Genomic DNA, 27756 nt, shown 5'->3' on the forward strand with positions numbered 1-27756 from the left:
GGGCCTGACACAAGCCTGTGGGCCCTAGTCCATGCCTGTGCAGCATCACTGTGTTTTACTATCAGTCAGCCACTGCTCAGCCCTGCTCAAATTTAAATAAATAAATCAATCTAAAGGTTTTCCAGTTACACCTGTGTGCAGTCTGGAAGATCAGTAACTTAACTTGTGGCATATTCTGTCCCATCCTTGCACCTCAAGACAACAGTGACTAGCTCCTTCCTTCCTCCTCCTATTTCCTCTCCCAGGATAGGGCAAGATCACACTGGAAGTGCAGACAAGACCCAGCAAACGTTAAGTAAGCCATCGGATCTGATTTCCCACACTTAATCTCCACTAGGCTGGGAGAAGGCAGGAGGATCACACCCTGCACTGACCCCATCGGGCTGGGTGGATTCTCCCCTCTGCTTTAGGTCACACCTGAATTTTATGCCGTCTCAGCAACGCCGATGTTTTTGAAGGGTTTTGGTGGGGTTCCCCCCCCACCCGCTTCTCTTTGGCACTTTTGCTCCCTGGCCTGGTTCTCTTCCACGATACTTGAGCAAGAGATGGCGGCGACCATTTAGAAAGTGAGTCGACCAAGCCAACTGTTGAGGGCAGCCACAGGGCTGGGCAGCGATGCCTCCCAAATTCCCAAAGACCACTTGCAACTGTCTAGGAACACCTCCAAGCAGATCTGCTTTGTTTGCATTCTTGTGCAAGTATGAGCACACACAAACGCAAAAGCACAGGGGATGGAGAGGGCATTAAGTAAGACCGGCACGGCTGCAGACCCTTCCTGGCTTTCAGTTCCTCCCTCTCTGCCTTGGCCCACCAAAACCCTGCAGGCTGTGCACATAACAAGGCCACCCACAAATGAGGATTCAACCACAAAAGCAGGAAAATGCCTCCTCCAGCAAGAGCTGCCATTCAAGCTGCTCCCTCCTCCCTTATCCCCAGAAAATTAACATCTTTTAGAAAACACAATTAAAAAAGGAAAAAAAAAAAAAAAAAGAAAAAAGAAAAAAAAAAAAAAACAGGAAAACTAGAGTTCTCACGGTGAATTTTATTTTGTAAGCAACAATATAAACATGAGAATACGAACAGGCATCACTCGCAGGGCTGGGCTTTGATCCAGAGCACCCTGAATCTAGCAACCCTTCAAGAGTAGATGAGGGCAAGCCTTCACCTGCGACTCCAGAGGCTACCCAAGTTGCAGTCCACCAAGACCTCTGTCATGGAAAGACCAACGCTCGAATATTTGCTATTACCAAATGTATGTGCAATCTTGGAATGTACTTCCCACTGCCCCCCCCCCTCCCCCCGTTAAAAAATAAAAATATCATACAGCTGCAAACCAGTAAAAAAAATTGCTTCCAGCTTATTGAGACTGAAATGGCCTGTTGGACTATAAACTGAAATATCATTCTAGAGATAACCAACTGGTCGTGACACAAAGTACTGTATTTACAACTCAAAAATATAACTGTTATATACTTTTAATTTATAGCAAATTTAATACATTAGTGTTTACAAAATAAATTCTGGACTCAACTGAAACAGCGTGCTGCTTAGCAAGTTCTTTTTCCTTCCTCTCACTTCAACTGAAGAGACCAGCAAGCTTAAGAGCTTCTTCTGTGATCCACGCGCAACTTTTGATCGTGCCAGATGTTGAAAAAACAGAACGCTTCCTGTATCTCTAAAGTCTTGTTGCTTGGTACCTTCTATCACTCAAGCTGTACAGTTCAAACTTTAAGCTGTCCTTTAACAAGTTCCATACACGTCTCATGAAAGCTACTCAGATACTAACCAGGGCACTGGCTAACGTTACAGACTGGAGAAATATCTTATCCGTATTACTAGCTCACACAACAGGAAAGAGGAAATAACACTACACATTCAATCTCTTATTTCTAACAGCAAAGCTGCAAACTCCATTGCTTAAAGTAAGATACTTCAGTAAGTGAAACAGTACCATACAGTTCCAAGAAACAGTTTTTTAAAAAACAAACATTTTAATAGTATAAAAAATTGTTTACTGGTGTTTCTACTATAAAGCTTTGTTCCACAAATCAAAAGTGATAAAATAATTAGATATGTTTACAGTGATAAGAGACTGCAGTGTAGACATTTCAGCTCACATTTTGCTGACCGTTTCAGTACAACACAGACTGTGACTGAATCGTTAATACACACCTATGACACAGAGCAAACTGCAGACATGAAGTGCACACCTGAATATGGAAGTTTACCCACTGGCGTGGTAACTTACTTTCTTCAGCCCTCCCTTTCCCCTCCAGAACACGTTGTAGGCAAAAACTGTATTCAGAAACTGAGGCATATAACTATTTTGACTGCAGGAAGGCAACTCTTATTGAGGGAGTTGCTCAGAGGAAAAATGGATGCACACAAACACACCATGGTAAATTCCAAAGTTATATGCCGACTACTTCTCCTTAGACAAAATGACATCTGCAAAAGTGAAAATGTACAAAAAATAAAAACTGTCAAATAAATAAAGAATACAGATGTTAATTAATCACATATATAAAGAAACGTATTAGCATACTGTATGCAGTATACGGTATATTCATAGAATCATGTGGGCTGGACAGCACTTAATAAGGAGTCACATGCTAAAGACATAACTCCTTGTCTCTCTCCTCCAAAAGATCTTATGGTTTCTGGATATCAAGTGCAACCTTTTACACCGATGCATAAATCCTGCATCATATTTCATCTTTGCCACACCTAGGATTCTTTTTTTTTTTTGAAGATCCACAGAGAAGTCCAAAAAGTTATAATGGTCTGAATCACAATTTTTGCAGCCCTGTCCATGCTACTTGGTCTCTTGGGTTTCCTACCAAATGATATTTTAGTAATTGTACAGTGTATCAAACCATAGTTTCTCCCAATGAAACGGGAGCCAATCATATGGACTCTTCCATATGCTAACTGGCATTTTCTACACTCCTGAACTGTAGGTAGGTATTATGCTGTGTTACACAAAGGCTGCCGAAACCACTGAAAGTGATGTAACGATAGTTATGTGTCAAGTATGTCTGCTATAATACAGAATCAGGGTCTAGGTCTATCAAATGCTATATTCACATAACATTTTAAACCATTAAATATTTTATGCAGTTTCCTTTTTTTCTACAAATATTGTTGCAAACTTGCTGTTAATTGTGTCACGAGGTTCGCATTCCTAATTCTCCAAGGATTTTTAATTCAAATGTTTAACAACCATATCTATGCTAGGTACACTTAAAGTAGACATTGAAGTTTCAAGTAAAATGAACTGTAGCCACATCTACTGGACTCAATACACGTCCCGACATCTAGATTTACTTTGATAAGTTATACAAATACATAATACATTCTTAAATAATGAAGACCCACAATATTAATTTGTGAATCTTCCCACGTTATAAAACCACTTTTACAGGAATGTTTATCCACCTGTATTATTGTTTTAGTTTGCAGTGTCTCTTGCTTTCCTGTTTCCACAGATTACTGTACCAGTTCTTAGGCTTTGGCTATTGAAATCTCTTATTTGAATGAGGCAACACTGGTTATTAAGGCTGGTTTTTTTTTCTCTTGTGAAGTTTCATTCTTTCCTATGACACTGTTTTCCAGAGCAGAATGACTATCTCGTGTCTTCAGGTTCTGTTTTTATGACCTTCCTTTCTATGTTGTTAAAAGCCGAATGAGGGAAATCCTTTAAAATACCAAGGCCTTCTGCATTAAGAAAAAAAAAGAAAGAAAAAAGACGTTAAAAACACTGCTTGGAAACAAATATATTCTGTTCTTAAGACAAGAAAACGGACCATGAGCCATACAGCACACTAACAGTTGAAGCAATAAATTCTGCTGCCTCCTACGGGGCTTTAACCCAGCTGGGTTAGAACCACCTCAGTTACACTGCAGTGATGACAGAGTAATCATCACAGATTTATTTCAATTCTCTCCGGGAGTAGGGCTTAAGGAAGATTCACTCTTCACTTGCGTTTTGAAAGGGAACTGGTAAAAATCCCCAACTAGAAATTTCACTAGGTGAATTATCACCGAAATTGGGACAAACTGCAAAAAAAGTGACCTAAGATTGCAATTTACGAAAGTGGAAGATGCAAGATTCTGCCTAGTCTTCAAGACAACCGCTTCTGCATCTTGTCTTTCAAATAACCTCTTTACCATTGCATCTTCCAAACTCAGGTGGGATTTCATTATTATTATTACTGTTGTTATTATTCCTAGGGTTGTGAGAGTCTCGAGAATTCCTGGCTTTATCTCAGTGCGCCAAGTATCGAACTGAAACCACGCACATAGATCTCACAAAGGATTCTTGCTGTCTTCTGCTAAGCTTAGAATGAGTTTCTCCCAATGCCAGAGGTAAATGACAAGCTTGCCAGTAAGCAGAAGTCAGTGAATGGGAAACCCAGTTCAAGAGATGTACTGCATGATTTGGTTCACAGTACAGAAACAACGCTAGGTCCTTATAAACCAGAACACAAGTCTTTCTATAAAAAGTCTGATTCCTTTATACAGTGAAGCCATGCTGTAATCAAACTGCATTAAAATGACAGCAACCTAAGTATTTAACAGCAGTTGTTTGGGTCAATACCACTCTCTGAGGATAGACACGTGCCACAGCTTCCTTATCTGAACCCAGTTACTGCATCCTCTAAGCCTTTCCCAAATAATATTTAATCTGATTCTAGATTAGCAAGTAACACTCCCCTTGAAGGTTTGTCCAAATCTTTGATTAAAAGGTACACAAAGCATACACAAAGCATGCCAGGCTGAGCTACTAATACATGATGTCTCTACGTGAAGAAGCTAGTAAGTTCACCACGGGCTTTGTAAGAAATGGTGGGTAGTTTACAAGCGACACCACTAACCCGAGGACTGGGACTTTGCCTCACCACTGGGGTAAAGCCGGATCAAATCACTGCACAGAGGTTTTCCAACATGCTGCTCTCCATCAAGTGAAATGTGCTGCAGCTGTCTACTTGGCAGATTTGACATCCGGAGATTCAGCGGTCTTTCACCTGCAAGTTGTTCACAGTGAAACATTGATGCATTAAAAGCAAAGCAGTATCAAATAACAGGTAGACTTAAAGACATACTAATTCCATCAGCAAAAGTGCATCCTAAATTCTAGCTGCTCAGAGAAGGTTTCTAGCAAAACAAGGCTTATGTAAATATGCTGCTTTGCAGACTATTCCACAGATACTGCTAGAAAGGGATACTCGGCCATTAAAAAAAAAAAAAAAATTCTCTCCTCCTGCTCAAAAAACCCTCTGAGATCCTAGACATTCCTGCTCCCACTGCACAATGGATAAACGGTATAAAAGAAGCTTGCACTGTCAAGAAGAGCTGGATCCACACACCTAATTCTTCCTGCATACTTGTGTACCACATTGCTTGACCAATACACACAAATGAAAACTTAGGTTTTAACACTTACTTATATTGATTCCCTTAGTTTCTTCCTCTACTGCTTCTCTCACCCCCCCTTAAATAAACTAGCTCCTCAAAAACAGATACAAGAACTTCTGGTTGTATTTCTTGTGTTTATAACATTTTGTCTCATTTCACAACAGTAAAAAAAGAAATCCAAACAGAAAGTGCTCAAACAAAACAAACACTTAAAATTAATTCAAGCTAAGGAATAGCCAGTTGGTAAATCAAAGAGATAACCACAAAACTGTAAGCTTTTTGAAGGACAACAAGCTACTAAGAACATCATTAGCATCTGCTTAGTTCTAAGTAATTTACATAGCCAGCTCCTCAAGTTTTGTTTCTAGACAGCACAAACAGGTAAACAAAAAGGGGTACTAACTACAATGTCTGCTTTACTTAAAATTTCCACAAAGCAAGAACACAAAAGAAATGCAACATTCTGCTCTACTTTCAAAACTTAGGATAAAGCTAGAGCCAAGTTCTGCCCTCAATAACAGGAATGTAACCTACCTTCTTCCCTCCCGCGTTATCCACAGGGAAAGCAGTTTGCCCAGATACATTAGAGTAACAGAGCAGAATCTGACTGTACATCTGATTGCATTATTTACACCCTAAGCACTTCAGGGCAGAGATCTTGTCTTGTCCATTCAGTGCTTACTGTTCTATACTAGAGAAATAACAACACTGACAAAGGTTGCATAATATCAAATGTATTTGCTGGCAGCAAGGCCATGCCTGCAAGCTACCATACCTTGTCCATCAGCATTATCCAATGACACGCCATTGGGGCTATGCTCTTCTGAGTTTTGTCTGTAACACCCTGTGGAAAGACGTCTCTCTAACGCAGCCTGGTTGCAAAGAAACTCCATCTGTTTTGCCATCACCTTTTCCGACTGCAAATAAAGCAAAAAAATTTTCTCTCTATATACATACATATAGCGAGTCAAAACACAGGGGAAAAAAACAATATCAGATGATAAAACTAACAGCCTAGATATAGGGTTTTGTTGACTCATATGTACAGATGTGTGCTTTACAGTTTCTTCAAAACTATCAAGCAAACAAAATATTTTTGCACCCGTAAAAGATATTCATACTGTACATCTGAGTCACTCAAGAATACTTAAAATGCAAGCTGCTGTAGTTCATCCATGCAGAAATGCAATGTTAAATTCTGTTCTTCGAAAACACACAAAAGTCACTTTCTGCACTTTAGGACTGCAGGTTACATGAAGAGAATCTCAAGAAAAGCAAAAAATAATGTCTTAATTATCCAGTTAGGTCTGTTCAAATGTATGTCTTCAGAAAGTATTCCAAAAAGTATTCCAAGAGCAATGGTAACATCTGATAAAAACTTATGCCAAGATTTCACCAGACATCTTGGATTCTTTATTTTAGGAAACAGCACTACACAAGCTTAAAAATCTGCCATTCTGAAAGTGTAGGATGACAGTATGTTTGTGGGGGATAAAGGTGTGAAATGTCTGTCTAGAAGAAGAACAAGACCTATACACCTCTAGAGAGTGAAACTAAACAATGCAGTGCAACGTGGGAGGAAATGGCGTCTGAATGTTTGTCATTGACTTTAATGCCAAGAGAATTCTAACTTTCAATATAATCTTGTTCTTGAGAATGTAAATAAGCATCTTGCAAAAATAAAAAGAAAATCACAAGTCAAGAAAGTTGATTTAGAACAGCCGCAATGAACATAAGGACAGAAAATGTACAAACTTAACATCTACGACTGATAGGAAAAAATTAATTTCTCTTTCAGGTAATGCTGTAATTGTTTCAACTAGTACAAAGGCCTATTAATTGCAGAGGACTTAACTTTTCTTGGGAGATGATGAAAGCCCTGACTTCCCACGGAAGTCTGCTTACTCAGCATAGTTCAACAATTTACAAATACCTGACAGCCTAACAGATCAGCAAAATCTGAGCTTCTCCAGCACAGTGATGACCCTGACAACAGGGTAATGACATCACCAATATTTATTCACTCTGGCTTAGAGCTCATCAGGTTCCATTGAAGAACACTGATAGCTCAAAGCTTGGTCTTGGGAGGTAAGTAAAAAAATGAACTATTTTCAAATAGTTTACTTTCAAGTGTGCTTTAACTTTGCTATTCTGTCATTCCTACTACAACTTCTGAACGATAAAATCATTTTTTAAAAGAATAAAACATTTCTCACTCATGCCATCTTTGTTGTTTAAGTGGGATAAACCCAGAATTTTACACTGCAATGATGCTTCTGACTACCATAGAAAAAACTGTAGAGTTGCAGATACATTTAAGCTTAAAATAAATCTCTAGTCTATTGTTATGTATTAGTGACCAACGAAAACTTTAAAGCATATACAGGATGAAAATAAGCTTGCAAAAATCAAGTTCATTTAATCATTATATGACATCAGAACACGTAGCATAATTGCTTTTTGATGTATCACAACAAATAGATTTGTATGACTGTACACTGCTTTGCAATAGAAAAGGTAAAAGACAGGGTAACACATCTGGTCTCAGAAAACAGGAGTGTAACTCCTAAATGTAATCTTACGTGAAAATTCGGTGATTACATTTGCCCAAATCAGCTATACAAAATAAATTTGTTGCAACTTAGCATGAAATCCCTCCTTGGCAACAACTGGCAGTAGAAGATGCGTATTTTGCCTCAAGGCTGGGATACACTACAGAAAAGACAAAGAAAGAATCGGAAACCTGTCTTCATTTATAAAAAGCTTTCTGGATACTTGAAAACACTGCACTTCCACCAGGCTAGGTGTTGTTTAGAAAGGCAATTTATCCAATTTATCCTCTCGGATCCAGAGGTTCACTATTTCCCAAATATACTGGCCTTTCTTCTCACAAGAAACGTCAGAACTGAGGACTCCAAGATCGCCTACTCTATTCCTCTAGACCCAGTAACTTGAACTTTCCATTTATAGCTAATAACGCAAGTAACACAGCACATACTGTACCAATAGTACCCTACTTGCTCCCAACAGGCAGTCACGTATTTTCAAGCCTACTACACTAGATCTTACCTCCTTGGAACTAGCAAGGGTAAAGCTGTAGCACTGTGTCAGAACAGTTTCAGAAGATAAACCCGAATTAAGAATGATGCAATCACATTTAAGCTAGGTAGTCTTTGAAAGTTGATGGTAATTACTTTAGTCTTCAAAACAATACATCAAAATCAAGATGCAAAGACATGGCCTGTATTATTCACAGTGTAGTTGGTTTACCTGGGAATTAAGAGCTGTTGAGTCTTCACTCTTTCCTTTAGCCAAAGCAAGTGGCATTTTGTCTTGCTGATAAAGTGTCTGGACTGCATCCTGGAAATCAGGATAACCATCCTATTGAACATAAGAAGAAACCAAACACCAAGAGGGACATATTATTGATTTTTCTTCACCCTCTCTGTATACTCAAAAGAAAAAAAAAAAAAACATTCCTGAACTCCTGTGATAATTCTGGACTGCAATTTACACAATCATGCTACGCACTTAAGTATGTGCATAAAACACACATGGCCCCTCTACAACTGCTATATATCTAAAATGGCATACACAGACAATCATATTTCATCTCTCACAGTTTCAGGTGAATCCAGACTACTGTTGTCACTGACATTAAGCTAGTTTACATTCAGCCTTGCCAGGCAGATTTAGGCCCGTGGCTTCTGTCACTCGTTACATACAGCAGCTTTGGAGATTCGTAAGAAATCTAGTTTATCTGTAGTTGAGAATAAAGCACAGAAGCTAGATATACTATCCTTGAAAAACTGAGCAAAGCCTCCTGAAATTCAGCATATTTCATACAGAACCTATACTAGTATCACAAAAGTAAATATCGCCATTTTAAAAGTAGGGTAGCAAAGACTTTATATACTATGGGAAACCATGACTCAATAATTCTTTTAGTCTCAAATGCTTATGACATGCAAATCTCTTTTGCAGCTTGCACATGTACCAATAAAGCAAATAAAGTTCCTGTGAAAGCCTGCCAGACTCCATTAAAATAAATTAATCATCGAAGCAAAGGTTCAAGATGAGAAATTTACCCTGCTCGGCATTATAAAAGGAAAGCTCACGTAGAATAGAGGAACACCCAGAAATGTTTACAAAAACACAGAATAGGTAACTGTTAAAATGTGAAAGGAAGCTAGAGATCTTAAGATAGACCCAAACCTGAAAACAGTGACATCTGCCACTGAGGATCTGCAGACCCAGGTATCAAAAGTACACCAAATTAGTTATATTTTCCTTGTGGATTCTAGAGGCACATGAATGTAAATGGTAACAGTTTTTACAATAGCTGGACAAACAGGTTACAGCCCAAGAACAAGAAAAGCAATCTTTCAGAAAAACCACAGGGGAAGAACCACAAGGTCCACGCCGTTGGCAGGCTGCCCACTGACCTGCAGAGACCTGGTCAGACCCACGTCAGGTGGGCAGACCCTCAGTGCAATGTAATGTCAATAAAGTTATTCTTTATGCTCAAGGAAAAAAAAAAAAAAAAAAAAAATCTGTCTGAACACTGCATATTGCTTTTATCCACCCAACATACTCCCTCAGGGAAATAATAAACATGATAGGTATGCAAAATTTCATAACCAGGTGAATATCCACAAAACCTCATCCTCTGGAAACAAAGGCTTTGCAGCACATTTCCACGAACACTGACCATTTTCATAGTTAGACCTGAATTTGTTTGGGAGAGGAGAATTATTATGTGTAGGAAGATGAGAACCTGCATACACAAAAACCTATCACTCACGATCCTATTTTTGCAACAAAACAGGTAGCACGGCTCTTTAGAAGGTGTCTGCGATCACCTGCCAATACAAAACCACGGGCTGTTCCCTGCAAGCGGGGCCTGCTGCCCGTTGCCTGACTGTCGCCTGCCAGTCACGCCGATCGCTCTGGGGTGACCATGTAGCTCTGCGTCACCTTCCCTTCCCGGAGCCCTTCCCCACGGCTGGCTGCTCCCCTCCCCGCTGCCCCGTGATAAGGGCTGAGGAGGAGGAGGAGGAGGAGGAGGAGGAGCAGGCCGGGCCAGGCCAGGCCCTGCTCTGCCCCAGCTTTGCTCGGAGGCTCCTCTCCCCGCCGCGGTCAGGAGGGCCTGCTGCATGCAATGCAGCATTTTTGTTTTGCCATGCTGCTGCTCAGTTGTTTTTCAAGCGGCTTCGTGCAGCAGATGTTCTCAGTCCCACATGTGCTTTTTCGCTCCCTCTAATGACATTTTTCCTAGGCAAACAGTAGCTTCTACTGCTTTTGCTGTTTTTGTGAAAAACACAAATCCCACACTTTGACTGGCTTTCTTTTCAACCTTCTCAGCAATGGTGGAGGTGGGCCCTTTCTCTCCTCTCCCTCCACCCGTACCAGCACCAAGGGAAGACGCTTCCTTGCAGCCTCCACTCAGGTCTTCCTGCCTGTGCCCCCAACTCCCACTGAGCTTTGTGAAATTAGCTGTTGCAAGCTCTCCCCACCCCTCTCATTCAGCTGAACGGAGACACTGACGCACAGAACAATTCCTTTATAACACAGGCAGCAAGAACATTTTTAAAGCTCTCTTTATTTGCTCTCTTGGCTGTTCGTGCTGACTCCGAAGGGGAACCTCGTCAATCCCAACACAAAGCAGCAGCAGCAGCAGCGATGAGTAGCCTCTCCCTCCGTGACTCCTGCGTGATATACCCTGTGACTTGTTTTTCTTTCTAAGCTGGTGCCACAACAGCTCATCGTTTTGAACAGCACTGGTACCGAGTCATGGATGATGACAAAATAAGGGGTGCCCCTGCCCTGCAACACCTATGCAGGAAAGACACTTGCTCTGCAGGAGGATGCACCGTTTCCACCCCTATTTGTCCATCCTGCTCTTTGTCCAGAGCAGGTTTAGGAACTACAACCCCTTTTTTATAATCTGTTTCCAAATCCCAATTCACTCCATTCCCTTTTTCACTCCCTCTACACCTTTAGTCTGTCATTTGCCTGGAATTTTTTCACCTTCTCCTCTCTACGCTTCACTCCCACAGCTTGCCCACCCACTCTACGAATAAGAGGGGGAGAGCTCGCAGGGGAAGAGAAAGGCTTTTACAGGTAATTTGATGTAATTCATGGCATATTGTTTCTTTGTAATGCTTGTGTGAGTTTCATATTCATGAAGAGGATAAATTTACAACAGGGGCTGTAACCCAGCAATGTTGCAGCTCTGCTAGCTCTGCTCAAGGATGACCTTCAGTCTCTCTGGAGGCTTTTTTAAATGTTTTATTATATTTCAGGGAATTAATTCATTTTTTTTTTTTTTTTTAAGTAATCTTTTACACTATGCAAACAGAGTGGAAGTCTTTCCAAATTCAAGCACTAGTATTTTAGACCATGCTTTGCAGAGACATTAATGAGTAATGGGTAAAAGAACAGTGAATCAAAATACAGAGTTCAGCCTTAAAATGGAAAGGCAAAATGAACTTTACAAAAAAAAAACAACCACAGAGCTGGTTACAACAACAAAAAAATCACCCAAGTTCAGATCCTCTGTATTGTATAAGCATGACAGTGAGCTAAGAGAGCCACAACGAACTATTACAAATTTAAAAACAAAATAAGGAATTCTTATCCAGAACAGAAGTAAAAGTCTGCAGCATTTGCTACCACTTGCATTTTTACCAGTCCCCAAACATACTACTAAAAAAAGGACTTAATTTCTTTTTGCCAAATGCAAGCCCTGAGAACCCAAAACATCACATGTAAAAGTGATCTACTATGTAATCCTGCATCTTTTTAAAATTTCTTTAAAGAAAATTCCATGGTTTACAGCATACCTCAGAATTATAAGGCACTGAAGTAATGGTTCACTCCTTAGAAGACTCTCAAACTTGTAAGGAAAGAGACATTTATGCTAATAACAACAATGGCCATTTCACAATTATTAATGCCATGCTATCAAATGGAAGATTTCATTTAGTTTCATTTTCAATTTCTTATTTTGGAAAAAAGTCCTTCTTCTGAAATAGTCATTTGTACCATTAAGACATGACATTTTCACAAGCATTATAAAATATGCTTGGTTATTTTAGATAAAAAGAAAACTAAGTAAACATCCTTTCTCAAAATTACTGAACTAAAAAGTATCCAGAGAAAGCAGGCCTTCCAGACTCTTTAACATTTCGCCATGTAGAAAATAAGAGAATGTACATCCCCTTAGGATGTCCAAATTTCCTGCTCTCCAAAAAACCTTAAGTTTCAGCCTGCATTTTTTCAAAATTTTAATTTTACTTTTTCTTTCAATGAAGATCCTGTGGAAAAAAGCACCTCCCTTGCACTGTGTCATTTTAGATACTTGTTCATCATCAATTATTACTGAATGAAGGAAGAACTTCCTAATGCTGAAACCTAATAGTCAGTGAAATACTCTTTCAAGGAGAGGAGCAACAGCTCCCCACCAGCTCTTACAAATTAAGACTAGACTGAACAAAAGGGGAGACTCAAGCCACCATCCTGCAATGCATTGGTCAAGGCAGGTAATAGTGAAGATGTATAAAATGTAATGCAGCTTTCCCCTGCTCTTTTTTTGTGGACAGAAGAACTAGCACAGATCAAAGCAAACCCCAACACACGTAAATTACTGACTTATCATCAAAGCTACCAGTAAATCCTCAATGCACATGTATATTTTGTGTTATATAAAGTCAAACTACAGCTGTACACAGACTGATGGAACTTAATACATAAAAAAGACAAACTCCTCAATACCTATTCATAACTGCCTTTTCAAAACTAACTCTCACCAGGGTTTATCTCATAGGAAAAGACTTTGTACAGGTAACAAAGCATTGCACAACTGAAAAAAATAATGCCTGACATTCAGTGCACAATTTATCACAACGATAAATGAGTTACATATGAGAACCGCATTCCAGAATATGCGGCAAATTCCCTCTACAGTTAAAGAATATATTGCATATCTGTGTCACATAGAAATCTAGCTCAGGCCTAGTTCATATTCTAATGCATATTTAACCTACAACTTTTGGAGTAGATAGTACAATAACAAACCCCCCACAACACTAAGGATCAATTAGATACTCATGTAGCAGTAAAACAGTGATTTGTTTAAAAAATAAATTTAAAAGGAAGATCTGCTATTCTTATGAGGTATATGGGTATACATACTTTTTTTTTTTTTTTTAATTATTTTTTATCAAAAGTTACCTTTTGAAAGGCCTTAAATTTACTTTCCAGCAGTGGTAACTGAAGAAAAAGGCAAACTATGTCTGTATTGCTCCTGCACTCCTAACAAGAAACTCTCAGCATCTCCCTAAGCAACATCTTGTGCAGGTATATATATTAGCCATGTATACATGAGCTTTTTACACAAAACTAATTACAAAAACCTGCAAATTAGTATCTACAGGCATAACCATTTGTGTTGACATATATAGCTTTTGACTTTTCAATATGATCAGTTTCATAATGTATAGCACAGTCAGAGATGGCTAGCATTCTGCCATAAATCCTTATCCAGAAGTCTGCATCCTGGACATAATCAAAAGCTGACTCAAGTGAATTAAGCAAACCCCACCTCTCACCTACTTAAAAGCAGGAGGCTGTATGGGAAGACATTTCCTACAGCACTTGAGCTTATTCCATCACAGGAAGTCAGTCAGTCCCATTCCTCCCCCTCCTACTCACTCAGAGTGCAAAACACTGAGAGTAACTCCACCATTAAGCAAATCCTACTCTTGACCCCTGCACCTACAGGTTTCTCCATCAAGCATGTACATTTGCAGAGACAGTGGTGACGTTCTCCCCCTCTCTCTCTCACACCCATCAACTGTCTGTCAAATGTTTTTCTGACAAATTTCCTTAAGACAGAACCTTTCAAAACAAAAGTGAATTTTAGCATGCATAGGTCAAAATACAGGAGTTGCAATACTGTACCTCTATCTTGATTCTCTTTGGTGACAGCTCATCCCTTTCTCCACATTTAGATCTAGAAGTGAAGACACATACACCATCAGTAAACAGCACATTAACCCTGATCAACAGAAATAATAATGAAAAACAGTCAAGGAAAAAAGAAAAATCAAGCAAGAACAAGTGAGATGCACAGAAAAAGCCCCCAATTCACTTAGACACGGCAGTAAATGTCACTTAAGTGTAGAGAAACACAAGTGCTTTGTGTTGTTTTCAAAAATGTCAAGAAAGTCATGCACTCTTCTTCCAAACAGAAAGGAAAGCTACCTGAGCACAGAAAATTACAGAAATGCCTTTGGCATTGCTTACCCAGCATGGATGTATATTTACACTAACCACTGTGGAAGAAAGGGGAGCAAAGGAAAACCATAAAAAGCTCCTAGAAGCGTAAGAAAATGTATTTTGAAAGGATATTGCTTTACATGAGGGAGTTAACACTTAAAAACAATATAGAGAAAGTCTCAGGACTTTCAATCATATTTATTAATCCTAAAGTTCTAACAGTATTTAAAAGCTGTTAAGCCTTTGTTACTGTTCATAAGAGCAGTTCATTTAACAGAGCAGCAACAAATGAATATAGGACTCAGCTTCAGTTCCTTTCGAGCAAGTTTATAAGCCACTCCCTATGCCCTTATCTTTTTTATTCCCTGCGAACTAACAAGCCAAATCTGTATATGGAAAAAAAAACAACTGATACATCAAGCAGCTTTGGCTACTCTGCCTATTTACATTAACCTTGAAATACACAAATGCCTCAAATACTTGAAATGCCAGCCTCTCAGATGCCTCTCAACATGCACTATCATCGCAAAATATGGAAAACTAGAGCGCAAATAAAAAGGTAATTCAAGACAACTAAATCTTAACAGTTTGAAAGCTTCACGACTTAAACAGCATTTTCCTACTCTCCTCAGAAGAGCACTTTGCTAGCTGAAGAGCAAAAAGAAAGTGTCTCTAGTGCTTCAGAAGAAATGCTATCAGACTGATTAGTTCCCTGAAAGTAAAGGTCCTTTGAGTTAATTAAAACCTTACTTGGTGGTCCTGTAAGTATACTTGTATGTGACTTCTCGAGAGATTTGCCGAGCTAGTGCGAAGAGTTCATCTCTCCTGGTCAACAACGCGTTATCTTTTACACAAAGCTGAGCGGCTGCTTCATTAACTGTTAGCTGGAAATTAAACACAAAAACAGGGATTCATGATTTTGCACACTTTCACCCATTGTATTTGTAAAAGGACCTGTTCTTCTGAAATAATAAAAATTTCAGTTGCAAGTAAAGTTACCTATAATTGTATACTAAACCCTGGAGGTTTTCTTCCATTTATTTATACCCTTACTAAGCCAGGTAAACCCCTGCGAAGGGAAAAGATATAAAAGTAGTTGGTGCATTTAACGTCCTTTAAAGTAAAACATTATTGTAAGACTCTCTCAATGCACACTGCTTGTGCCTTCATCTCAGCATTAATTAAATCTCAGTATAAAACAGTAGCTCTGAACGTTCAGAGTGTTTGGCTCCCAAAGCCTGATTTACAGGGAATACTATTTTTATAAACGCAATATGCCCAGGACTTGGGGGAGAAAAAAGTAAAAAAAAAGAAAAAAAACCCTGACAGTGTGGGTACAGATGGCTTTCCCTGGTGAATACAGCATAAATTCTATAGAAGGTGATGGTTTAAGAAACGATTAAACTTTTTTTAGCTGTGTTTCTCACCCTCGTGTTTGTGAAGACTATCTTCAGACATGAATCAAATGTAACTTGTTTCAAGGATGTTTTCCTGAGCCTGCCGGGACACATTTCTAGTGCCTCTGCTGCTGGCAACACTTTCATAAAGGCGGGGGGGGGGGGGGTAGGGGGGGGGGTGGTGGAGAAAAACAGCCTTAAGTTAAGGCTCAAAATGGTTTCACAATGCTCTTCAGAAGCCTACAGGAAGTGGTGATACTGTCATGAATTCTGTCAAGAGAGTTGTCTGAAAAGCCTATGGCCAACAATATGGACAAACTACAGAATTATTAATGCAATGATAGACACTGCCACTGAGATGCTGGAGAGGAGGTTCCCTGCTCCCTCCACAGTAAGCAGCGGCTGAAGAGGCATTTTCACTTCTTCCTCAGCTGAAGAACAGCCAGCACTTGTAACAGCAAAAGGCCGACGGAATACTACAGGTGTTTTTTTTCCAAAGTGCCCACAACTCTTCTACTCTTCTATTCTTAGAAATTAAGCTGCTTTGAACGGGCTTGGCTTCTCGTAGATGAGCACAGCTGCTTTGCCGCTACCGTCAACCGTATGTTCTGTATCTGTCTCAGGCTAGTGAATATTACATAGCAGCGAGGTTTTGCCCAGCACAGTCAGCATATTCATGACGGGTGGAGATGTGCCACCCCCCAGCCCCCGGCCCAGCAGGGCCGCCCGTGCGTGACCTCGGACACCCGAAACACCGCTTGTACAAGAAGTGCTTTTCACGGAAGCAGGCAGAAGGCGAAGCTGAGGACGGACCAGCAGGCCCTGCAGTTACATGGTGTCTCCAGGGAGAAGCCGAAGCAGCTTGCTCCTTTACCCCACTGCCTACCCCACTGCAGAACGTTCCTCGTGAAGTAAATCGCAAGAGGCCAGAAACTCACCCGAAGCGCCGCAGGCTCCATCCCTGAAGGGTGGAAGCTGTCCTGAGACATGAACAACACACACCCATGCTGCCCTTCGCCACAGTGCTTGATGTCATCCAAATTAGGAAAAATACATTTTGCCTAATGCAACACTTCTCCAGGGAGGTTGAAAAAACATGTATCGGAAGAGCTGAGATTCTCTCCACGGCCTGCACCCGTGCAGTATTTCTAGTAAAACCTCGCACAGAACTGCTGTTCCTAATACTTCGTAAGTGCTTTTTCCAGTGTTTAAGCATAAAGGCCTCTGATCTGAGTAGGTCATTTCCTGCAATACCTCAATGATAATCAGAGTGCAAACACGTCTTTTTAACAGGCAAGGTAGATTATGTTGCCTGATCCTTTAGTCTCTGTACAGACCAACAAAAAAAAAAAAAAAATCTCACAGAGATCAGATGTACAAGGGTGAAAAGTTTAGGTTTAATCTGTGAAAAATCTCTAGGTTACTATGTTCCTACAATACAATGTACTAAAATAACAAACTATTACCCCTTAGGCAGAAACAGTTGTTCTACAATGTCTACCTTTTCAGAAAAAAACACAAGGGAAAAGAAAAAAGATACAAAAATAAAATATTAATACAACACTGAAGAAAATAATTACCATCCAAGGCAGGCATTAATTTCTTTAACAGTGATAGCTATTACCTTACTGAGGATGAATAATATGTCTAATGCTTACAAAGTAATTTGAGATGTTTTTTATCACTCAGTAAAGTACGGAAAGGTTGCAAAGAGCTGAAATGACTGAAAAAGCTTTGGGTAGTTGTAGGCAAATGCTGTTTATCCTAATATATGAGAAAAACCAAATGTTTTTGTTTGTTTGTTTGTTTTTCCTAGTTTTTCTTTCAGGTCACATCCAGACTTACTGAATTGAAGTGCATCATGGCTTCCTGCCTTTTCAGGAGGCATAATACTGCAGATAGAAAGTACTCCATGCCTAAAAATAAAGATTCTGTCTGCTGGACGCCTTAATGATATGGAGCAGCACACAACCATACAGACTCTATGGAGAGGGACCGGTATATTCCCATCTGATAGGGTTCATAGATTCTCCCACTAAAAAACACATAATTAAATACTAAGCCCTACTGTTTTGGTGAGTCAGCAAAAGAAAAGGAAGAGACCGAGCTAGACAAAATTTATTACTTGCATTTCTTATTCCTGTTTCTCACACTATTAAACAGATTTTTTTTTTTCAGTTTTATAGGTACCTAGACAAGCACTGAAATATTAACACGCAAATTACAAATCTGACTCAAACACCCATGGGTCACCAAGTTCAAGGGCATGCCTTGTACTCATCCCTCCTCCGGTTCAACGTTAAACCTAAAGTGCTCTCCATGCTTGAAAAGCTGTGCAATACCAAGACAATAGGATGGATTAAGGACAATATGTTTATTAGTTTTGGAATGTCTTTGAAAGATTCTGCATCAGATTTTATGCTAGATCAGTGCCTCATGCAGATAATCCTATCAACAGCACACACTTCTACACCAGTTCTGTGTCCACAGCTCTCATTGGCCTCTAATGGCTGCTCAAGCCCTCTGAGACACTCCAGTGTTCATACTGAGCCAGAAAAATATTCTCACTAATTCATCACTAATAATTCCATCAAGTTTAATCTGCATGCAACTCCACTCTGCTGGAGGAGCCAGAGGTACCCCAATCTTCACATCAAGAAGCTAACTACTACTTAAGTTTTTTAAATTCATAGTGAGTTTATTCAGCTGTCCACTGCCAGCTGCAAGGAAAAACCTTGAACTGTGAGGCAGAATGACAGCCTTGGAATGTATTAACACGTGCAGAAACATAGTCTCTGGACTAGCAGAAACTTACCTCCCTGGTTGTTTAAGGTCCTCCCTTCTGAGCAGCAGATTGTTTAAGCCATCGAAAACAAAAATCCACAGAAGTTGCGTTTACAAAAGGCAAACTCTGGTTTAGCAGATTTTAAACCAAAAAATGGTCTCATTGCTACTATTTGTATATTTGCTGCTTTAAAATGGAAATGGAGAGAAAACTGTTCAAGACAAAACTTTGTGAAATCCGGCCTCTTTAAGCAAACAGTAAACCAATTATGAGCAAATTCTTCTTGCTTGCATGTGTGCAGTTCCCATCAAGTTCAGCGAGGCCCCACATGCGTAAGTGAGGCACAAGTCAACCACATACTCCTTTGATCTTGTGCCCTTAATCATAACAGTGATAGAAATATTTCCTAAAGCCAAACCATGCTCTCATTCCATTTTTAAACATGGTTTTACAATGATGTAGTAAAGATCTGTAGCACAGCACTAAAAAAAAATTAACAAGGCAGAGCAGTCGTCCTTTCTTCCAGCTCTTTGCTACCCTGCTCCCTCAAACTCCTACCCCACTGTTCACTCCTCCAGATTCGTAGAGCCACTCCTGAGCCTACCACACGCCTGAAAAAGCTGCCCCCAGCGCCCACCCCTCATTACACTGCTGGATGCCAGGAACTTATCCTACAAAAAGTCTGCCCAGATTTCAGAGTATTTTCTGCAGCTGCTATCCCAGAGAGAGACTGCAAAAGCACAGAGCTGGTACACCTTGACTGCCTCCACTCTCAGGTGGGGAGAACCCCCTTTCTCCAAATCCTGGCTCTGTAGCAACATACACAGGGCATCTACCCAATTGATCCTTTCAAGTCCTGTCTCCATCTCATATGCAAGTTGTTCTGTTATAGGAGAGACTTCGCAAGGTCAGGGGAGTAAGATGAGATCTGTTCTTGCACGCTGGATGAATTAACAGATCATAAGTGTTCAACATAAAGCCACAAAGCACGTAAGTGAAAGCTGCACAACTAAAACTGTGTGGTAGAAATGCGGCTGACTACTGACAAGTTCCCTTGGAAGCATCTCCCCAGTCTGTAGAAAAGCCCTTGTGAAGTCACTGCTGGTGATGTGCAGTTGCCTTATAAATGTAAATACATAAACAAAAATGTAAAGAAATACGCCTTGTTTCCTTCTGCCCTTCTACTCAGAAGCATAAAGAGAACCTAGTCTTACGCTATGGATCACACACCTACAAAACTTCTTCTCAAAGCGAAAAAAGGCTAAAGCCAGTACAGTTTTTTTGGCACTCCTGTAACATAAACATTGCCTTTCCTTTTGGGAGCTAAGCCTTACATGCCAAATCTTAAAACCAACTGAAATTTTGCAATCACTGTTAACTGTGAAAATGCTGATGCAGCATTCGTATCAACAGCGTTTTGGCACTGCTTTGAATTAATGTTTGTTCTCCTCTTGTACTGTACTTTGGCACTAGGGAACTATTCCCCACACAGACACACCTATTGCATTACAACATATGCAGTGTGAGCCTCAAGACTGTCAGAAGAGAAGCAAAGGAGGCCCGCATGGACTTTTAAGGACAAGAAGAAACAGATGCTACGCAGGTATTAAAGGACAACCCTTCAAATTACAGCCAACCATCAATACCGGAGACGGTCCTTTTCCCTCCTCCTCACAGTCTGCACTTCATTTGACTGGCTTAAGACCCCTGTGCCCCAAAAACCCCACAGGTTGTATAATTAAGCTTCATCCCAATTCAAGCACAAAAAATCCCACCACACTGAGTTTAGGGACCTCATTGGCAGAATATTTTTTTTTACCTCGAGGGCACAAGCTACAGAGCAGGGTCTCAACGTGAGAGAAGACGGCAGAGGGCAGTAACCAAGCCAGGTGATCCTGTTACCAGACACAAGCAATTTCAGTCACTCATCTTCTAACCAACCAGTCTACTCGCGAAGATGCCAGGGAATACCAGGATAGGACTGCTTTAAAAATGTGCTGAATGCCTAGAATCCCAAGGGCCACACTCAGTGCAACAGTGGTTTGCTATCTCGGTGCCAAACTGTCTGACAGGCCACACCAGTGACCTAGCAGTCTGATGACACCAAGCTGAAGTCATCAGAGCACACATGCACACACCCACCCAAGAAAAGAGTACTTTGGCTGCACCCGAGACTTCTACCCCAGGGCAGGACTGCCTGCGGCTCCTGTAAGACACACAGCTCTCCTCACCCAGCGAGAAGTGTCCATACAAAAAGGGCACCCTGTGAACAGTATCTCAAAGAAGGTGTAGGAACGAGGGAGGAAGCCCGCTGTTGCTCAAGGTATTTTACCTCGTGGAGGGTGAGATGCTTGCCATCCTTTCTTTTCGAATCAAATCTGCCATATATTGCACTGTACTTCCTGATCTCCTCCTCTTTGTGAGGGTCCTCATCACTCATCTCAAAGATGTGACCAATCATCTTTGCCAGTTTCTTATTTGTTTTCAGTAACTCCTTGACTTCATTCGAGTCACTTTTGGGCAGGGAGGGAACCATCCGTTCTACGCATTCAGCAACTGACAGAGCAGCAGCGGCATCCAGAGTCTCACTGTTTTCCTTTGGTGAAGCTGGAGAGCCAAGGTCAGCCGGTGAAAGACTATGTTCGCTCTCTGTGGTGTGGTGTCCTTGCCAGAGTCTCGGTTCGCTGCCGCTCTGCAGCGATAAGTTCCCCACCACATCGGATTTGCTCGCGCCCACGCTTTGCACGCACGTCGTGGCAGCACATTTTGGTATCTTCAGGTGAGGCTCTCTGGTGCTGCTGTTCCTTTCGTAACTGCTGCAGGATATCCCCAGCCACGCAGGAGACCCTTCCGGCAGCTTATATATTGGAATGCTGCTGACTGGTAAGGAGGTGAGAGGCTGGTTAAAAAGACCAGGGTTTGTGACCCAGTCCCTCAAAGCCTTCTGCAGCCTTCGGACATGAAGCGGCTTGCTAGCCATGCCTACGAGAGCCATTATCTCCAAAAACTCCTCTTCACCTGCTTCACAGAGCTGCTGGACATCATCACCACCCTGCTGAATGAAGGCATCGAAGTAAAATAAGAGATTTGCTTTTTGTAGTATTCGATACAACTGCAATTCCCCAAGGGTTCTGGGTAAAGCTGACGCCATCACGGATGACAGACCCTGCGAACAGTAAAAACAGAGAGGAGATGAGCACCAGAACACCGACATCTAGATGCATTCCCGCCCCTCCATCCTTCCGTAAGGCTGTCAACTCAGGAGGACAGGATTTCTTTCTCTCATTATAAGAACACACACAGAAATGAAAAAAGGGGCAAAAGCTGTATTTTTTGACTCGTGAACTTAATGGATACATTTGTGAAAAAACAAATCAGCAGATAGTTGCGATGCACCTACAAGAAAGATGATTCAAACATGAAGCCAGCTTGTGTTCAGCATTCCCACTTCATGTTTGTTCCCAAGAATGTCATTCAATATTGCTCACTGCTTCTACTTGACTCTCTTTTGTATCTTCAGATCAAAATGATCACATAACACTCTGAAGAATTACTGAATGCTTGATCCCCTGAAGAAAAAAGCTCATCAGTTTCAGTTCTTAATTTTCAAATAATTTTCCCCCACAGCAATGTGGAGGACTGTAAAAGGAAAACAAAGAAGAAAAGTGCTTCACCATGACCTCAGAGGATTAATAAAGCTGGATCAGTAAAACGGTGTTTCAGAACCAAGTATTTCTATAGTTTTCCCCATTTCACATAGAAAGGATCTAATACCTCTGCTCATCCTAATTATGGCAGCAACATCTGCAGACAGAACAAGAAATACTGATGGATTCCAACACATATAGCTTAAAAGCTTTATTTTGAATTCATCAACCTGTTCCATTTGCTAACAGGCCTGCATGTCACTGATACTTACGACACGAAATACCAGTCAGCAATACAGCAATTGCGCTTTAAGGGCTCCCAACAGACAAACTGCAGCAGCGTTCTACCTTTACGACTGCAGAAAAAACATTCACACAAGTTTCAACTTCATAAAACCCATTATCCAGAGTTATCCCGCAAATAATAAACTCTTCAGAGCATTCTAAGATCTCACACAAACACCTCTTCACTCTACAATGGCTTTCACAACTACAAGCGGATAATTTCCAGTATTACTGTATTAAGCTAAACCACCAATCAATAAGTTCTAAAGCATGTAATTTATAGTTGGTTGGGAAAGTAACAGAACTAAAACGTAGAGCTGGTCTGCTAATGTTACTCTGACTCTGCTATCACACTGTACTTTAAAAAAAGCACACGTTAGTAACCTACAAATCGGCACTTACAGAATGATCTCTGCACACTGGGGGGAAATTATTTTAATAATGTGCAACTCCTCTCCCCCCAGAACTGCAACGCAAGAATCTATGTACGCTTAGGGGCACCGGCAGACTGGTAATCAAAAGTAAAATTAAGACAGAAATTATTTTTACAATATGCACTTTTTCTTCAGCTACTCAAAATAAACGTACTAATGTAACAATTGGAACTCACTTCTATTCAGGAGGCATCTGAAAAATCATGCTTTTGCTACAAAATTTTGAATGAACTCCACTAGAGGAAAATAAAATTAGGAGGCCAAGAGAAACTTTACAGAAATGTATGTGGCAGCAACAGAATACCTACAAACAATGTCTTCAGGAAGAGATACGGAGCCCTGGAAAAAAAAAAAAACAAAAAAATAGAAAAAAACAAAACCACCAGCTGCACATTATCATTCTTTGTACGCTGGTATTTGTAAAACAGAAGAGACAGCAATAGCTGTTAAGGTCTGAGCAGCCACCTCAAGAAGCTGCTGGAGAGCTCAAGAGCTAATAAACTCCACACTTTGGAACTCAAGGTGAAACTGGAAACATTTAAGAGCTTTAAAAATACAGTTTAGCTTTTGAAAATAATTGTTAATTGCAGAAATACAATTAAAGTACTATCTACACTCAAAGATGTGAGAGGCAACAAAGAAAATCACTTAAGGTAACCCTTTAAACAGTATAACTCAGTGTTTTAAAAAATGTCATTACTTCACAGCATTTCTTTGAAAAATCCTCCCATTCCATACAAACTTTGACAAGACAAACAAAACTAACACCTTATGGTTTAGTGGCATTTCAGTAAACTGTCCCTACCCTCCCATTTCAAATGCTGACGACTTTCTACCATCGATACCACAAATTACCTTCTATAATTGTTAAAAGAATATCCATTTGCTCTGAAAGTCATTCATCTCAGCACAAAATCTACATAACTCTACATAAATGGACTTTGTGCAGAGAGCTAAATTGAATCCTGGGAGGACAGTGGCAGTGAAATTACACACAGCGCAAGAGCTCCAGGCAAGCCATGGAGCTCATTTTTCCAGCCCACAGGCTGGAAGAGCAGCAACAGTCCAGGAGCAGCCCTTACCTAGAGGCTTCTAATCAACAAATCTCCTCATGACAGATAAAACTGGATTAATATGTACTACGGAGGCGTCAATAGTGAGTCCACAGTTCAGACTGCATTGAGATTTGCATTTAAAGCAAGACTGCAATCCCTTTTGTCTTGCACTTTATAGACAAATTCTGCTTTCCGAATTTAGTACAGTGACTCCTGAGAGGGCCACACAAATTTTCCATTTACGACTGCTACCAATTTCTGCAGAGAGGGCATTTTCAAACACTCCTCCTCTTGATCTCTTTCTCCTCTCACTAAACGGAGTTCCTTCTGCACTCACCTCAACGACATCCCAAGTATTTCTAAACTTTCAGAAGGGGAAGGCTCCCTCCCCTTTCTGAGACAGCCTCACCACGCCGCCAGCTACGCTGCTTTTCCAGCCACTACTGGCCCACTCCACTGATTCGGCTCAGCTCACAGCCTACAAAGCCAGGAAAGCAGGTAAGCTAGTCAACCTGAAGGAGTAAGATGAGGCTTACTTAGAAGAGCTCAAGCAACACACAAGGTTTGGTGAGAAAGCAGCGCAGCACTGCCTGAATCGGAAGAGACCGTTAACCCAAAGGACACACGGCATTGCTGTCGCTGCCTGGCTCTGCTTACCTATCCGGCTACAGCGAAGCCTTGGCGCACCCACTCGAGTCTCGGTGCCTCACATCTTTCGGGTGACCTTTAAGCTGCATCTAAGGGACCTAAAAGTACTGCTTTCCACCACCGCTGTTCTCATTTCTCAGTGCGGCAGGGGCCGTGCTTTTGGGGCAAAGGGTGAGCACGAGAAGAGGTTACGCAACGAGACGACACGGGGCGAGCTCCCAGCCAGGAGACTTGCGTACGCTCCTCACTGGGGAGCGCGCCTCGGCCGAGACCCTGCGGCGACGCGAGTGCTCCCCCTCCTCCGCCGCCTGCTCGAGAAGTCCGAGGCGTTCCAATCTGCGATCCCAGACAGACCTGGTTCAGGAGTCACAGACCCGGCACATCCTCTGTCAAACCCTAAAGCTAACCAGAACGACCTGCTGCCTCAGGAGCGAGCAAGTCGATCTTGTAAGGTATGGCCAAGTGCACACCCTGTCACAGCACAAGGCGGGAACGCAGAGCTGGCATGGGAGCGTCTGCAGGACTAAACGAACGCAGCGATGGCAGTTGTGCTGCTACTTCTGCCCCTTCTTTGCTCGTTGTCCGTACCAGTAAGGACTGTGGGAACACACAGGGAAGAGCAGCTGCCTTTTACATTTTTCACATATAGAACAAACAAAGAAGCTAGGAAATTCCCTGTAACAGACAAAGCTGTTTAAAATACACGCAAGCTTGCATACTGTTATAGCCACAGAAGAACCAGGAAATCACAAGTTAGATTTTTCACTCAGCCTTTGCAACCTACAACCACACATTCTGATTTTTCCGTATTACCTCATTCACATCCACAGCCTAGCACCCTGCACGCCATGCCCTCCTCTCCAAACGCTGGATGTCACCTTAACTCTGACCACAAACATAACTCCTAGAAAAAAGGAAAACAAAAACCACAGACACACCACACAGCACTACTAAATATTTGTAAACAACCAGTGCAGGAATCACAACCCATTCCTGCTACCAGCTCCCTCTTATCAAGACAACCGGTGGTGGCAGCAGCCCAGCTCAACATCTCTAACCGCAGGAAAAAGCCCGTTTCTTCCCATTCTGCCTGGTCCGAGTTCAAAGCTGTGCAATTCCCAGAGGTGGAGGGAAAAATCCACGGCTGCAGCAAGCAGGTGGTGGATGTGGGTGAAGTCTTGGAAGAAGGAAAACTCAGGAGCTGTGGGATGCGAGCATGGGGCAAGGGCTTCACTAGCGGCTTTCCTGCTTTTTAAGGTTGCACTAGAAGTAAAAGCCATGGAGCAACCCTAATTGATTTTTAGAGATTTTTATTTCAGGTGAGTTCTATTGGAGCTGTCACCAATTAAATCAGGAATACACACAAGGAAAAAGTGTGAAACATCACGTTCCTGTATTTTAGGCAGAAGCGATTATTTCATGATATATCTTGATCACTCCGGGCGTTTCGAAAAGTCTCTGAAGAGAAACCGGATTTGGATTTGAGAGCTGGCTGCTTTGCATATTCATCACATTTTTGCAGCGTTTCCAAAGGACTTTTAGCAGGAGAAGAAAATTACATGTAGCTGCAGAAGCGAGACTTAGCAAATTAAATAGTCTTGTCTAGCTCTGAGATGTGCCAAAATACAACCTATTAAGTGAGTTTCACATTCAAATACAGATGCGTATCTCGCCGCAACTAATAAGAAACTTGAAACGTGAAAAAAAAAAAATCGTGTGAGGATTAAATAAAAAAAAAAAAAAAAAAAGCCTGAATACTTGACGAGTGCGGCCCGGGGAGGGTCAGCTGCCCCGCCGGCACGGCAGCCGGGACCCGGCAGGCCGCGGGAGGGAGGCGGCACGGCGGGGCTGCGGTCCCCACACCAAGTCGGCAGCGGCCGAGGCCGGGGGCCGCTTCTCCCTAAAAGCTGGACCGAAGGGCGCGGGTGCCCCCCGGCCCGGCCCGGCCCGGCCCCCCCGCCCTGTCCCGCCACCGGCGCCGGGGCGGGAGGCGGGGGGGTGAACCACTGCGCGGGAGGGGGGAGGCGGCGGAGGGGCACGGCCCCGCTGTGCCTGGGCAAGTGGGGGCGGCCGGTACCACAGTGACGCCCCCCCCCACCCCTCGGTCCCAGCAGCCCGCCGCCGGGGCACCGCCCCCGCCCGTCCCGGCCCGTCCCGCCCCGCCGCCCCCGCTACGAGGCACCCCCCCCGCCCCGCGGCAGCAGACACGGCAGGAACGTTTCTGTACTTTCCGCCCACTCTCGACCTCCCCCCCCGGCACACACACCCCGCGCCAGATTTCTCCGAGAATCACCCACACGCGACCCGCCCGCTCCTTCCGGCCATTCACCACCGCCCCCCCCCCCCCCCAGCGGGGTGCCGGCACTGGGCTGCCCCAGTTCCCCCGGCCCCGCACCCCCCCCCGCCCCGGCCGTCCCGCACGTACTCTGCAGTAGGCTGCCGCCGCCGCCGCCGCCGCCGCCGGGGCTTCCCTCGCTGCCGTCCCGGGGCCGCAGATTCAGCCCCGCCGAAGTTCCTGCCAGCGCCCCCCCCGCCTGCGCGCCGCCGGCCCAGGCTCCTCCTTTCCCATCGACGGGGCGGGTGGGCGAGCCGGTCCCCGCCACCGCCTCGCTGCTGCCGGGGGGGGTGGGGGGGACACGGACACGGGACGGGCGGCCGCCCCGCGCAGCTCGCCTGCTCGCGGCCGCGCCTGCCGTGCGCGGAGGCCGAGCGGGAGGGAGGGAGCGGCCTAAACGGCGCCCCCGCCCCCCCTTCCCGGGCCCCGCCGCCGCCGGCCCCCGCCCCACACACACACACACACACACA

At 42.6% G+C, this 27756-nt stretch overlaps 1 protein-coding gene across 2 annotated transcripts; it reads right to left on the reverse strand.

Annotated features, from left to right (window-relative positions):
* Nucleotides 1-1022: 1022 nt before the first annotated feature.
* On the reverse strand, nt 1023-27756 carry NAB1 (NGFI-A binding protein 1). Of its 2 annotated transcripts, none has more exons than XM_042784229.1 (8): nt 27377-27756; nt 21215-22048; nt 15451-15584; nt 14383-14434; nt 8689-8799; nt 6194-6335; nt 4902-5027; nt 1023-3717 (listed from the first exon to the last, which is right to left on the reverse strand). In XM_042784229.1, the coding sequence occupies exons 2-8, from the start codon at nt 22031-22033 to the stop codon at nt 3626-3628; spliced, it is 1476 nt and encodes a 491-aa protein (XP_042640163.1). In that variant the 5' UTR covers nt 22034-22048; nt 27377-27756; the 3' UTR covers nt 1023-3625. The 2 variants fall into 2 exon arrangements, with proteins under 2 accessions (XP_042640163.1, XP_042640162.1); XM_042784228.1 differs by having other exon boundaries at nt 4878-5027; nt 27377-27755.

The sequence above is a fragment of the Tyto alba genome, unplaced genomic scaffold (genome assembly GCF_018691265.1).
Source record: "Tyto alba isolate M040663 unplaced genomic scaffold, T.alba_DEE_v4.0 Super-Scaffold_7, whole genome shotgun sequence".
Lineage (NCBI taxonomy): Eukaryota > Metazoa > Chordata > Aves > Strigiformes > Tytonidae > Tyto > Tyto alba.